At 47.5% G+C, this 15,838-nt stretch overlaps 1 protein-coding gene across 3 annotated transcripts in view; it reads right to left on the reverse strand.

Annotated features, from left to right (window-relative positions):
• Positions 1–15,838, reverse strand: part of EYA2 (EYA transcriptional coactivator and phosphatase 2) — a gene marked incomplete at its 5' end in the record, with an annotated part of 144,635 nt that overhangs the window by 21,998 nt on the left and 106,799 nt on the right. For all 3 annotated transcript variants that reach the window (XM_079783315.1, XM_079783314.1, XM_079783313.1), the window contains one exon: positions 12,129–12,218. In XM_079783315.1, coding sequence (XP_079639441.1) covers positions 12,129–12,218 — 90 coding nt within the window. The remainder of the gene's footprint in view (positions 1–12,128; positions 12,219–15,838) is intronic.

Genomic DNA, 15,838 nt, shown 5'->3' on the forward strand with positions numbered 1-15,838 from the left:
TACATGGGGATATGCTGATGGGGCAAAACCTGTGAGCCTGCTGTGCCAGCCCGTTAGAGCTCAGGCTCCAGAGTCTTACCGCCTGGGCTTGGGTCCTGGATCCAACCACGTCCCAGCTGTGTGACCTCGAGCAACCAGAGGTCCGGCTGGTACGTGGAGATACTGATGGAACCTTTTTCACAGGGTTGATGGGAGGAAAAGGGAGATGCCTGGCAGGCAGTAGGTGATACGTAAATGTGAGTTCTTATTACTGTAAAGAACACGGTGGGCAGTGAAGGGTGATCCCAGTTGTGAGACTCTTTGGAGAGTGCTGGAAAAAACTGGGGGTCAGCGAGGGACCCCTCTGGAGCCGGCAGATAACTGGCCTACACCTAAAGCCTCTTCTGCTCATTATTTCGTATTTCCTTTCTTCCCATGTACAGGACTCTTAACTCATGTTTGGTGGTCTCAGGTATAATTTATGACCCCCTCCCCAAAGTAACTGAGTTCTATGGTGCACCTCAGAATTACAAAAATCTCACTGTCATGTTAATATTGTAGCAATTAGCCACATGTGGTTATCTATAGTTATATATAAATTAATTAAAATTAAATAAACTTCATAATTCAGTTCCTTAATTCAATTTTTCTTTCTTTTATTTTCCCCCCCTTAATCCGATTTCAAGTGCTCAATAGCCACACGGAGCTGGTGGCTACCATCGGGGATGGTGCATGTATTCCCATCATCACAGAAAATCCTATTGGGAGATTGAGGGATAAAAGAACTAGGCTGACAACTTATCTCCTATGCTGGTAAAGTCAATTAGGGAAGAGCTGACAAGCTGGCCGGGAGTCATAGCTTATTTAGCCACAGTGCACTTAACGTTTGTTTTTGGAAACCATACCCAGGTGTAAACCCAGGGAGTCTCCGTGTCTGTGTCTCTGTCTCAGACTTTCAGCTACTTTGAGAATTTACAAGCCCCGGCAATGTAGGGCTTGCATTCCTGTATCCCGGCAATCGACGGCTGGGACATCCAGTTCCCCCGTGTCTCCTGGGCTTTCTTCATTTTACATCGCCTGGTCGCTTGGCCTCTGAGGGCATCCACGGTTGAGACCTCTGATCCACAGCCATCTGACAGATGGAAGGGTCTTAGGACCAGTGCTCCTGGCATATTAATGAAAACTGTATTTAAAAGCCAACGCAGACTTGACAGACAGAGCACAGAGAAAATAAAATGAATAGCAGATTACCCCCAGCCCTTTGCTTTGCCTGAAATTGGAAAAACACCTCCCTATGCCCTCCAGTCCTTCGCTCAAGCTCAAAAGCTGCTCTGGGGGTCACAGGCTCCCGCCCCCTGGGCAGGGCTCCCTGCTCTTTCCCTGATGTCAGGGGAAAGGTATGTGGGAGGCTCTGGTTTTCCCATTTGCAAGGGGATTGTTGGGGGCGCTAAAGTGTGACAACAGTAGCGATCACATTTCGGACTTGGTAAAATACCATGACGTTCAGCGAGACACTACCTCATACTCCACCAGCTGACCTGGATTGAGTTACCTGCAATGGGGGAGGGGGACAAGGCGAGGACATAAGGACGGTGCTGAGCTCTTGGGGAAGCGGGTCCTATGCCTCTCAACCCTGCTAATGGCTTCCCCGGGTCAAAGTGTGATTATCCTGGGGGGTCTGAGCCGAACCAGCTGGCAAAGACAGAGGAGGGGACCCAGGGGGACATGGGTGAGGCACCGTGCAATCCTGGTCTCAAAGAATTCGCGCTTTCTGACTCAGAGAGGCGCCCGCCAAGCGCCTGTGCACGGATGCCCATCATCCCAGTGGAAACTGGAAAACCCCGAAGTTCCCGTGATTGGACCACAGCTAAATGAAATATGGTCCATCCAGTCAGGGGAGTCCTACCCAGCAGTTCAGAAGAACGGGGTGGGTTTTCATGTTAACACATGGAACTATTTCCAGAACACCCTATCGTGTGAGGAAAGCAGGCTGGAGACTGTAACAGCCATGGAACAGGACCTACCGCAGAGCGTGTCGTAAGGGTTCAATGAACCACACAGGTAAAGCAGTTTGGAAAGTGCTCTCCCACAGACAATGCCACGTACACGCTTGGAGAAATCATTGCTGTTATCACCTTTCAGCATTCCACAGGCCCAAACCCTGTGCCTGGTACCGTCATGGCCAAATTAAATCGAGGTCACCACTGAGAGAGGCTCATGGATGCCATCCTGCCGATGCGGCTGTTTAGAAGCAAAGCAGGACACTGACTCCTCAGCTCACTCTCCATGCATGCTCTGCACTCATGCACCCCAGGGAGCCAGGCAGACGAGGGCTGGGGCAGACACGCTCAGGTCCACGTGACCGAGACGTGTGGTGCCCTTGGCGTTCAAATGCCCCTCCCTGGGCTCCAATCCCTGCCCTGCATGTTCTGGGTGTGTCATCGCGGGCCACTTGCTTAATACCTTTGGATCGTCAGCTGTTGTTTTAAATAAGCTCTTAATGTTAGAATAGTTTTAGATTTACAGAAAAGTTGTGAATATAGTATAGAGAGGTCCCATATCTCCAAGCCCAGTTACCCTCATTGTTAACATCTGATAGTCACTGTTAACACCTGATAGTCATAGTCACAACTAATAAATAAACATCACTATATTATTATTAACTAACTAGAGGCCTGGTGCACGAAATTCGTGCACGGGTGTGTGTGTGTGTCCCTCAGCCCAGCCTGCACCCTCTCCAATCTGGGACCCCTCGAGGGCAGTCGGACATCCCTCTCACAATCCAGGACTGCTGGCTCCCAACTGCTCGCCTGCCTGCCTTCCTGATTGCCCCTAACCACTTCTGCCTGCCAGCCTGGTCACCCCCTAACCACTCCCCTGCCAGCCTGATTGATGTCTACCTGCTCCGCTGCCAGCCTGTTTGCCCCCAACTTCCCTTCTCTGCTGGCCTGGTCACCCCTAACTGCCCTCCCCTTCAGGCTTGATCGCCCCCAACTGCCCTCCCTTGCAGGCCTGGTCCCTCCCAACTGCCCTCCCCTGCTGGTCATCTTGTGTCCACATGGGAGCAGGATCTTTGACCACATGGGAGCAGCCATCTTGTGTGTTGGAGTGATGGTCAATTTGCATATTGCTCTTTTATTAGATAGGATGCCAGTTCTTTATCCGCTGTTTTCCCACTAATGTCCTTTTTTCTCTTCTAGGATCCCAGCCAGGGAACCCCGTTACGTTTTGTCATCTTGTCTCTTTAACCTTTTGCACTCAGATGTTGAATGTGACTCGACACAGTTAGCATCGGTAGCAGGAATTGAGAAAAAAGCAAGCGAGTGCAAAGGGTTAAGTTCCTCTGAGATGCGCTAGTTTCTCAGAATTTTTCCCTTGGTTTTGATGTCAATTTAAAGGAGTATTAGTCAGGAATTTTGTAGTGTCTCTCAACTGGGATTTGTCTGATGTTTTTCTCATGGCTGGAATGGGGTTATGAGTTTTGGGAAGGAAGATCACAGCGGTGAAATGCCATTCTCATCACATCGTATCAGGGTGCATGCTATAGGCACAGCGTATCGCTGTTGATGTTGACCTTGATCACCTGGCTCAGGAGCATTCATCAGGTTCTCCTCGGTAAAGTGATTCTCCCCCACCGTTCCACATTATACTCTTTGGAAGGAAGTCATGATGCAAAGTGACTCCACAATCAAGGGTGGAGGATCTAAATAAATTATCTGGAGTTTTTCTATATGAAGATAAGTTTATGTTCTCATGCCATGTTTATGGGGTGTCTTCCCTGCCCCACAGAATTAGCCATTTCTTTAGGAGCACTGGTTCTTTTTACTGGAAAATGGTATTAGAAACCAAGGTCTGGGCGGTGGGTGTGCTTGTTGCTACAGGAGTGTCATGGCTTCTGAGCCCTCTCTAGCCACAGAGCAAGGTCTCCAGTTTTTCTTTTTAAAAAAATTATGAATCATGGGGCCCTGGGAGTGTAGCTCTGTTGGTTAGAGCATCGTCCTGATATGCCAAGGTTGCAGGTTCTATCCCTAGTCAGGGCACCTATAAGAATCAATCAATGAATGCATAAATAGGTGGAACAACAAATCGATGTTTCTCTCTCTTCCCCCCGCCCTCCTAAATAAATAAATAAACATGTAAAATTATGAAACAGGGAGACTGTATCCATGTCAGGTGTGTTACGAGGCATGTGGCAGGCCTACTAAACGGCCCCAGTTAGGGTCCAGAGCATCTTTCACCAGAGGTCTGAAACGGAAGCCCAGACAGGCTCCAAGTGGAATCATGTTCAGAGTCACAGGGCACCAGCTGAGCGATCTGAGGGGTTGCAGGGACTGTATATCTGTCATGTGCCCAAAGTCCTAAAGATTTAGGTTCAGGGTGACACTGGTCTCCTAAAAGGCGTGGGAGAGGATTCAATTTTTCTCTTTGCTCTGTAGTTTGTGCAAGACGAGACTTATCCTTTCCTTCAGTGTCTGGTGGACTCGTGTTTAAAACTAGCTGATGCCTTTGTTTTTGGATTATATCCTCAACTACCATTTCAATTTCTCATGACCACTGGTTTCATTTATTTTTAAATTCCCTCTTGAGTTAATTTTGGTAATTTGTATCTTCCTGAAAAGTGTCCACTTCATCTAGGTTTTCAGACTCATTGGTATAATATTGTACATGGTGTTCTCATATTTTAAAATAAGAATCTCCCCTGAATCTGTAGTAACGATCCAGCCTTTTATTCTGAATGTTGTTTATCATTGATCTCTTCTTTTTCTTCTTTTATTTCCTGTTCATGCTTGCCAAAGGCTCCATGACCTTCACAGTCCTTTTCAATGACCACTTCTTATTCATTTTCCTGTTTTTCTAGTGAATGTAATTCAAGGCTGGATGTGTCTGTCTGGACCATCCTTTATCTGCATCCCACAGGTCTGGACACTTAGTATGCTCATTGTTGCTCATTTCTGAACAGCAAGTTCAGTGACTAATATTTATCAAACAAACCCTTTTCTGATTAAGCTGGTGACAGCCAGGGTTCCCCAACCTGCCCTCCTGTGGTCCGATCCCATTACTTTTTGTCCTTGGCTGCCTGGAGACACCACTGCAGAAAGGAAATTGTTGACAAATTTGCCTGAGAAAAATGACTCTTGTCAGGGCCCAGATGGGCTCCCTGGCCACCCCTCCTTCGAGGCAAGTATATTTTTAAGTGCGATTGCTTAATGCTGCTGCTCAACTAGCAGAGAGGGGCCTGCTCCCTGGAGGGGAACCGGGCCATCTTTCTTGTGTTGTCTAAATGTTTAACTTATCTTAAGAGCATTAAAGAGGCCGAGGGCCGCACTGCATTAATGGCCAGTTGGGCAGGACGCCTTGGAGAGCAGCTCAGCGCTGACACGGTGAAATATTACCCTCCCCGATAGCTCCTGCAGAACGGTAAATCACGCCTGCCCAGACCCCAGCCGCTCCGAGTCCCTCCACAGAGGTCCTTCCCGAAGCTCCGCGCATGTGGACATGCTCCCCTCCAGCCTGCCGCCTGCCTGGCCACTCCTGAACTGGACCAGAGCTACCTTCTGCGGAACCCTTTGGATTAATCTTGTTTCTTATGAAGGACTCTTTCCTTCCACTCACTCTGCTGACCCGCGCTCATTCTCTGCTCCGTAGTGCATCTGAAAACTACCTCCCAAGGCGAACAAATGCCTCAGCTTAGAAGTCAGCTTGGCCTGGAACCAAATCCGCACACTAGCTAGGCGACCCTGGGAAAACGACCTCTTTGGGCCTCACCTTTAAAGCAGAGATTTTAAAAATCTCCATTGCAGGGTTGTTGTGAGGTTTCAGTGAGAAAATGCATGTGTGATGCCTGGCACGGGGCAAGAGCTCAATACATGTCAGTGCTGGGCAAGTTAACCTCTCGGTGCCTCAGTTTCCCCGCCTCTAAAATGGGGACATATGGCAGTATTTACCTCCTGTGGCTGTTTGTAAAGGTTAAATGAATGCGTGCAGGTGAGCTCTCAGTACCTGTCAGCTGTGGTCGAGTTTAGTATTCCCCTCTGTACCCTCCACTCAGCCCCAATGGCAGTCCACGTCCTCCTTTCTAGAAATGCCTTCAGACCTTTTGCATACTGCTTTGCTCACCTTCAGGGTGGGGAGTGAGCGTGCTTTCTCCGTTCAATGTGGTTTTGGTGGTTATTTGTGTGACCTTTGTTTTGCATATACAATGCGCAGATGTGCTGACTCAGGGAGGAGTTTTCCATCTTTCCCCCGTCCTCCACGTCCTCTACGTCTACGCTGGGGATTTCCCCTCCCCTTGCTGCCAGCGCTTGCTTGTCCTCCTCCGGGCTTCCTGGCCACTCCATCCATCCCTGCTCTTCCAGGGACCCCACCCTCTCCAGGACCATGTAAGTCTAGATTTCCCGTTGGGAATCTTCTTTCTCAAACCAGATGGCAAGCATGTTCCCTGGGAAAATCCACAGCATAGCAAGTAGGTAAGTGCAAGGACTATGGGGCCAGGCCACATGGGCCTGAATATTGCCGCTGCCACCTGTGTGACTTTGGGCTGCTCACTTAACCTCTCTGTGCCCCAATTTCTTCACCTGTACAATGGGTGTTACGGAGTGAATTTTTGTAGTCCCCCCAGTATGGCTGTATGTGAGGATGGGACCTCTAAGGAAGTAATTACGGTCAAATGAGCTCATAAGGGCGGGGGCCTTGATCTCAGAGATTAGTGTCCTTTTACTAAGAAACATTAGAGCGCGCTCTCTCTCCCTCGATCTGCACAGGCATCGAGGAAAGACCAGGTGGAGACATAGTGAGAAGGCGACCTCCTACAAGCCAGGAGGAGAGTCCTCACCAGAAACCAAATCTGCAGGCGCCAGAATCTGGGAGTTTCGCCCCCAGAACTGTAAGAAAATTAATTTGTGTTGTACATGCATCCAGTCTGTGGGTATTTTGTTATGATAGCCCGAGCAGATGAATACAATGGGGATAATAATAGTGAGGGTTAAATGAGCTAATATATAAACGGCTCAAGACAGTGCCTGGCACATAGTAACTTCTCAGTAAATCTCAGCTATGACTACTGTTATCACCATCATAACAGAAAATACAGTCCATATCTTACAAATTAAAACTCTACAGAGTTACACTGTCTGGTAGAACTTTCTACAAGGATGTAAATGTTCTGTTCTGTCTAATACCATAGCCACCAGCCACATGTGGCTATTTACATTAAAATTTAGAAAAAAAGTTGCCTGGTGGCATTGTTCAGTGGTTGAGAGTAGACCTATGAACCAGGAGGTCTACACTCAACCATTCGGTTTCTGGTCAGGGCGCATGCCCAGGTTGCAGGCTCAGTCCCCAGTGTGGGACATGCAAGAGGCAGCCAATGATTCTCTCTCATCACTGATGTTTCCATCTCTCTCTCCCTCTTTCTTCCTCTCTGAAATCAATAAAAAATACTTTAAAAATTAGAAAAAAAATCAATAAAAATGTATTAAAAAGCCCAGCCAGTGTTGCTCAGTGGTTGAGCACCAACCCATGAACCAAGAGGTTGCTGGTTTGATTCATGGTCAGAGCACATGTCCGGGTTGCAGGCTCAATCCTCTGTAGGGGGCGTGCAGGAGGCAGATGATCAATGACGTTTCTCTCTCATCCATGTTTCTATCTCTCTATCCCTCTCCCTTCCTCTCTCTCTAAAAATAAAAAAATCAATAAAATTAGTTAAAATGAAATACAATGAAAAAGTCAGTGCCTCAGTTGCACTAGTCATATTTCAAGTTCCAGTGACCACATGTGACGAATGACCGCACGGGACAGGGCAGAAGGGAACATGTATGCCATTGTAGAGAACCCCATTGACAGCACTGGCTTCCACATGTTTTTGACTGTGACATTCAGTGAGGAATACATTTTCCATCACACAGACACTTACATGGCTGACACATACCTTATATTACTGAAATAAATTTTAAAGCAATATTCACCACTACTATTTGTGGTATATCCTATATTCTACTTTATTCCTTACTCTTTAATTATTTAAGATATTATGCTGGTCTTGACTCTTTATGTGGGTCATGGTTTGCTCTACTGCAGTACTGATACTGAATTATTGTAAAATCAGGGGTTGGGAAAGCTAGTTATATTTTCTAACTTGCAGTAAAATAAATATCTAACAATGTAAACAATTTGCCCCTCTACCAGGTACCCCTTGCATAGTACCAGTGGCACCTGTGGCCCTGGTTGGGCATGTAAAGTCTGCCAGGCTCTGGGCTGATTGCTTTCATCCATCTTCCACCATCATCACAACCTTGGAAGGTAGTGGCTTTTCTTCTAACCATTTAACAGATGAGGCAACTGAGGCTCAAAGAGAGGGAGCAACTTGCCCAAGACACAGCCTGGAGATGGTGGAGCCAGGACTCAAAGGCAGACTGAACTGGTTAGAAGGTGCTTTTCTTAAACTCCGAACACACATCCTGAATGGCCTGAGATACAGCTGAACGGGGCACCTACCTTGTCTTTGATATGCCTCACAGGCTCTCCTCCTGAGTGCTCTGGGAGTCTGGGAACCACTGACCTAACGCAGATACCTGTTTCCACCCTTGCCTCCTCCAGTCTGTTCTCCACCCAGCAGCCAGAGGGAGCCTCTAAGCCGTAAATCAGATCATATGGCTGCCCTGCTCAAAACCCTCCAATAGCTTTTTGTCATCCTTAGAATATTATCCAAAGCCTAACAGCCTAATGATGCACAAAGGCCCCACGGGATCTGCCTCTCACCCCCATTGATCACCACAATCCTTCCTGCTCCTTTTGCTCCCACTACCATGTTCGTGTAACCTACCCCAGGGCCTTTGCACTGCTATTCTCATGGCCTGACACACTCTTCATCCAGATTCTCACCTCCTTCCCAACTCTGCTCAGATGTCAAAGAAGCCTTATGTGGATAAGCCAAGAAAAAATAACACCCCTTGTAGCCATCACCTCCCTGACTCTCCTGGCCTCCCTTTGGAGCCCTCCACCTGACATTATTTATTCGGCTGTTTATGGTCCGCTTCCCCAGCTGGAAGGTCAATGCCTTGAGGATGGGGATCGTGCTGTGTTTGTTTGCCTCCGAATCCACAGCACTTAGGGGAGGGCTGGTAGAGGGTGAGTTCTCCCTAAATGGCTGCTGCACCCGGGAGCCGACCTACTTGCAGCAGGACGGCAGGCTCAGAGTAGAAAGGGTCTGACTTGGTTCCCTAAACCGGCCATCCTGCAGGAGCCTGGCCTCCCCTGGGCTCCACCAGGCCTTGGGCCTCTCCGCACCCCCCGCGGCCTCCCTGGGAGCCACAGGAGGCTGCCCTTAGATTTCCACAGGACCCCCTGCACCAGCAAGCAGTATGTTTTCACTTGTGTGAGTCTTAACTTCTCCATCCTGTAACATGGCTTCAATCCTGCCGAGATGCCCCGGGGGCTTCTGGCACTGGGGACACTTTTGAAAAAATTCAGAGAATAAAAACAAACTGGCTTCCCCAAGCGACTCCAGCTGGTAATTAAGGTCCTTCTCCAGGAGGTGCAACCTTGCCTTGGGGCCGGGGGTGGGGGTGGGGGGGGGGGGGACAGAAGGAGGGCAGGATGCTGAAGCGTGGCTCCAAACACACCAATCCCGCAGAATACCTGCTCTGAGCCTCAGGTTCAAGTAAGACTGACAAATGCCTACGGTGTGTCTGGCGTCTTTACTGCATGGGAGCTTCAGACTCCTGTATCTACCTGTCCACTTGGTATCTCAAACCCCATGTGCCCTTGACAGAAGGACGGACTTCCCCACTGCACGCCCACGCCTTCCCTGTTTGGGCCATCTCAGAGGACGGCACCTTCGCCCTGGTGGGACCAAGCCCAGGGGTCCCTCTGACTCCTCTCTCTCCTCAGCCCCACACCCAGCCCGTCAGCAAGCCCTCTGGGCTTTACCTCCATCCCAGGGCCCACATCTTCTTCCCACCTGGATCCAACCCACTTTTCCTCTTTTGCTTGGACAACTGCAATATCTCCCTCTGGTCTCCCTGCCTCCACCTTCCCCCTCCTATTGCTCATTCTCCATGCAGTAGCCAGAATGGTCTTTTAAAAACATAAACCAGGTCAGGTGCCCCCCAGCCCCATGGTGGTCCACAGTACAGACAAATATACTGATGTCTGTGACCATGTCGGGCTCATCTATCCCACCGGTCCTGCACTCCCTCAACCACTGCTCTCATGTGGCCTCTCTGACCCAGATCATTTCACACGTGTGCTCACCTCAGGGCCTCTGTACTTGTTGCCCCCACCTCCCTAGATTTCCACCTGCCTGGCTCAAGTGTCACCCCCTCCAGAGGCATTCCGGGCCCCTGTGAGAATGCTGGCCACCACCCTACCCCTTCTCACCCATCGCTCACTATCACATCTCATTGTTTTATTTTTTTCCACATCCTTTTCACTACCACAAATTCTCTTGTTTATGGATCTGTTTGGCTGTTTACTGCCTGGGCCAGGGAAATTTTGGGTGAACCAGGCAGACATGATCCCTGCTCTCAGGAAACTGACATTCTAAGGAGGAGACAGGGAAGAGTTAATCTACTTTTCCACCACAAGGCCAGTAACTTCCATTTTTTTGATAAAGTGAGTTGGGTTTCTTTTGCTATTTGCAGTCAGGCGAAGCCTTTGTTATGCTAGACTCCATAAGCCCTTGCTGAATTCACCTGACATGCTTATTTTGTTTTGTTCTGTTTTACTCAGTTTCTCTCCTTCCCTCTCCCTCTTCTTCTATTCCTCCCTCCCTCTCTTTTTTACCCCCCAAGACATGAAAGGTCATTTCAAGAGAAGCCTGCACACTGCCTTTGGCTAGGGAGACAGCCCTGGGCCTCGATGCTACTGGTATTCTCCTTCTTCATCAACAAGTTTCTACCTCAGTCCTCTCTTTGAAACACATGGTGGGCAGAGAGCAATGCCTTTTTGTAGACAGGAGGGCTGAGGCCCAAGCGGCCGGCCTAGCCTGGACAGAACGCAGACGGGTGCTTTCAGTGAGGACTTGCCCCCTGGGACTTGAGGGCTGCAGGCTGGGAAGGAAACCCCGAGTCCCCTCCTGATGGTGAACAATAGCAAGAGATCTGGCTGGTCAGGATGGATTTGGAACTCAGAGCCTTTATACTTCTGCTTCGCAGTTTAGACTCCAGCGATTTCCCAGATTCTGGGGGAAAAATTCCTACTAGGATCAGTAAAATTGTTCTTTCGCAAACAGTTTTATTTTAGGTTGCCTTTATTTTTCAATCTGGTAAACCAACAATGAGAATATAATTTATAAAGCCAGAAGATCCCTACATTACTCCTCTTATCAGCCAAAACAGCCCTTTTCACCTTGGAGAAAGCTGCTTGCTCTATCTTTGGGGGAGGTAAGCAATGCATATTTCCCTCTTTGCTTTGGCTACCAGGAAGCTCGGGGATTAACTCTGAACTTAACGTCAACAGTTAGCTTGAGCCGGATTTTTGGGGTACAATGCCTTACCCTAGCTTTCTATTCCTTTGCTGTAGTAGTTCCATTGAAAATATGTTTTCCATTTGAAATGATGTCCAAATCTTTTTGACACAGGCTGGATATAAGCAAATGAATTAAACTGATTTCTGAAGCTCCTCTCCCGCTGTGTCCTATCTCCTTTGAAGGTTGCTTAGGGCGCAGAAGCAGATACTTGAAATAAGCATAGTCCCTCTGCTCGCTCTCTCTCTTTGTAAAACATGTTTTCAGGGGGATGTAAATTGTTTTTGAAACCTTCCATCCTGGCCCACTGCTAATTATTACTGACCCAGGAGGATCTGTACTAATTTGCCTTAATCAAGTTATTAAACAGCAAATTTCAGGAGGAAGAAACTCGGCAGCCTTTATTGGATTAGTAAAGCTGCCAGGGGACGTCGCCGCTAGAGCAGAAAGGCCCATTAACTGCTCTGGGACGCTGGGGAGATAATCCGGTCAAGTGTGTTTTCAATAAACTGTCGCTGGCCATCGTTTCGTGCCTTTTGGGGGGTTGCTAGCACAAGTTTCTAGCCTCCAAAGGAAAAAGAGGGGGTGCGGGGGGTGGTGTGGAGAAAAGGCAGCATCTCTTCCCCCAAACCAGATGCAGGGGGTTACATACGGCGAATATGAAACGAAACAAGCAATTCCAAACCTCCAGGTCATTGAAGAACAGGTGCGTGTCTGCAAGGTTGAAGATCATTTCTTCCATCATCAGGCCGATGCGCACGGACGTCGTGGTGTCCTGCCAGAAGGAAGAGGGAGGGCCACGCGTGAGTGAGCCTTGTCGTTACAGCCTCCCTCTCCCTCCTGCCCCGCCTCCACAAGGCCTTTCCTCAACCGCAGGGCCCGCGCCCGGCCTCAGTCGTGTCTCCGCGTGGGGTCAGGGTGCTAATGTTATACAGCTTCTGAGACTTCCCTTCTAGCTTTTCATCACTTGTATTTACCCTCTTAGTATCCAATCTCCCCCAAATGCCCCTGGAATTGCAGCTGCGTTCAGTGTTGCAAGGACCAGAGTGGCTCTAATAAAGAAGGCCACTTTATGTGTCTTCAGGAAGGCTGAGAGATTTCGGGAAGGCAGTATAAACCACTGGCGAGCTGGGATGCTGGATCTCTCTTTACGACAATCTCTCTGAGGAGGCTGCCTTATTCCTCCTGGTATTTTAAATGCCACTGGTACCTAACAATGGAGATTCATTTAAAAAACAAACATACAAACAAAACCCACTATGGTGCATCCGTACCAGGGAAAACGAGGCAGCCATTAAAACAATGAAGTCATGCTAGCGCTGCTGACATGAAACTGTCATGAAGAAACATACTATTAAGGGACAAAAGCCAGTTACGTCACAGTGTCTGTGGGGAGCACACCGGACAACACAACAGCCCATTCTCACTCTCCGTCTCTTGTCTATGCACATGGCGTGTAGACGGCATTCCTCTTCACCCATATTTGGGATGCCTTCCTGAAGAGTCTCCCTGTAGGAGGTGATGTCTACCAGGGGTTGGCAAACTAAATCTCACCTGTTGCCTGTTTTTGTGTGGCTCATGAGCTAAGAATGATTTCTGCATTGAAACACTTTTATTTTTATTTTTTTTTAGGGAGAGGGAGAGAGAAAGAAACATCGATGCAAGAGTGCGACATTGATTGGCCACCTCCTGCACATCTTCCCCTGGGGATTGAGCCTGCAACCTGGGCATGTGCCCTGACTGGGAATCGAATCAAATCAGGCAACCTTTTGGTGCCTGGGACGATGCCCAACCAACTGAGCCACACCAGCCAGGCTGATTTCTGCAGTTTTCGACAGTGTTTGTCTATGACTACTTTTGTGCTTTGAAGGCAGTGGAGAGTCACTGCAACAGCAGTTGGTCTATGTCCCGTAGAGCCTAACATATTTACCATCTGGCTATTCCCAGTCTGCTGGCCCCGATGTACACCATCCCTATTGAACTCAGGTGTGATCATGTGACTTGCTTTGGCCAATGATATCTGAGCAGAAGCAATGTTTCACTTCTGGTCAGAAGCTTTAAGAGTCAGTGCATGGTTTGCTGTGCTTTACATAAAAGCTACCCTGACAGTCTGGGTTCTAGAATAAAGATGATATGTGTTGGGGCTGCAACAGATCACAATGGACATGTACCATAAATGAGAGGTCAATGAGATTTGGGGGATGTTTGTTACTACAGCATAACCTCACGGATCCAAACTGATACATGTGGAAAATATGCAGCATAAGGTTTCTCAAACCTGGCTGTACACTGCAATGATGTGAGGAGCATTTAAAAACCCCGAGGCTCAGCACCCCACACTGTAAAATCAGAATTGCTGAGGGTGAGGTCTGGGCATTGGGAATGTTTAAAGCTCCCCCACGTGATTTTAATGTACAGCCAAGGTTAAGAACCACTGATCTAAAAGGATATACACACTTAGGCATATTCCTGGTTAATATCTATTACTTGTTTTCTCTGTGCCACTTTATAAATATTAACACTTAATTCAGACAAAGCTCTTTGAGGTGAGCACTATTGTTTTCCCATTTTATAGATGAGAAAACTGAGGCTCACAAAGGTTAGGTAACGGCCTTGAGGTCACATGGCTAGGAAGTGCTAGGATCAGAACCCAGGAAATCTGGCTCTAGAGCAGCACTGCTTTTGAGGAGGTCTTGGAGGGGCCGGTGATGGGGTGCAAAGGGGACCTGAACTGTCACTCTGTATACCTCTCATTCTGTTTGAATTTTTTTTTTTAACTGAAAGGCTGTATTACTTCTGTTATAAAAATAAAAACGACATCAACCCTTCTCGACCCTTAAAAAAAAGGGAAAGAACGTGTAGCTGGTGATCTCAGCTTCACACACACACTGTGAAGAATGAAGCCCAGGAACGCAGCCATTAGGGGAAACACCTCATCAGGGCCCCAACCGCCAAAGCTTAGCACTCCGAGTCCTGGCTGGATGTCGCGGGGTAGAGTACTCAGTGAAAAATGGAGAGAAAATGAGGAAAACAAACTTTTCAGGGCCAAGGAGGGAATCATTGTGTGACCTGGGAAAAGGTTTTTGGGGTGTTTTCACACATTACTCATACCCAAACCGTTTCACCTCTGCAAACTTGCACATTCCTTGTAGGCCAGGCTGTCTGAACACCTAACCACCGATGGCCAGCCCTCGATGCACTGACAGGAAGCAAGAAGACGCTGCCATCCACACTCATCCGCTGAAAGGATTGACTTAGAAAAATGTCAACTCCCAGGCCAGCACATAAAACAGGAAAAGTAATTATTGTGTACAAAATGGCTTATCTGTGAAACATATTTGTGTAGTTATAAAAGGCAAATACTCTATGTTGATAAAGTGATTATTTATTGATATTGGGAGGAGGTCAAGAGAAAGCGTGCATGTGTGTGATGGGGGCAAGAATGAGAAAAAAAGAGCTGAATTCTTGTCTTCTAGTTTGGGAAGCCAGAGATCATGCCTTAAATAGACAAAAAGAAAAACCAAGAAGTAGTAATATAAGTAGGTTACTTAGAAATTTGGAGGTAAATACCAAAAGAATTAGCAAGAGTTGAAAGTTGTCACCTCTAGGCAGGCAGAAAGAAGGCGGGGGGAGGGGGGGTGGTAGCACTGGGGACCGCTGTTTTTCATTATACTTCCCTTTGGAGGACTATCTGAGTTTTAAACTATATGCATATATTTCTTGGATTAAAAATCTAAATTAAAAATAAGAAAACATTCTCAGTAATTCCACTTCTCATTATCTATCCTAGAAAAAAACCCATACATGTGAGCAAGGAACATGTAAAAAGATGTTCATTACAGAATTGTTTATAAATAGCCAAAGAATTGTTTGTCCAGTCAAAGGAGATTAGAGAAATGAAATATCTCTCCTTATAAAAGCCTAAATGACTGAATGACTGAACGACCATTTGACCAGTCACTATGATGGGCACTGACCACCAGAGGGCAGATGCTCAACGCAGACATCCCCCAAGAGGTCCCAGATTGCGGGAGGGCGCAGGCCAGGCTGAGGGATCCCACCGGTGCACAAATTCATGCACTGGGCCTCTAGTAGTAGTATATTCAACAATAGAAAACCAAATTCAATTGAAAGAAATGAACCTGACTTCCATGTATTGACATGGATACACACAAAAGATATTAATGTGTGAAAAAGCAGTAATCTTCTAAAAGTTATACACTGCATATTATTACCATATATAAGAAACACATAAAATGTTCTTACATATTTTCCTTGGGCACTTACATATTTATAAATATCAGAAAGGATATACCTAGAGTCAGAACAGTAATTACTCTTGGCAGACAGAGAGGAAGGAACAGGAATTAAAGGTGATGATCAAAGTAAACCAGC

The sequence above is a fragment of the Cnephaeus nilssonii genome (genome assembly GCF_951640355.1).
Source record: "Cnephaeus nilssonii genome assembly, chromosome: 11".
NCBI lineage: Eukaryota > Metazoa > Chordata > Mammalia > Chiroptera > Vespertilionidae > Cnephaeus > Cnephaeus nilssonii.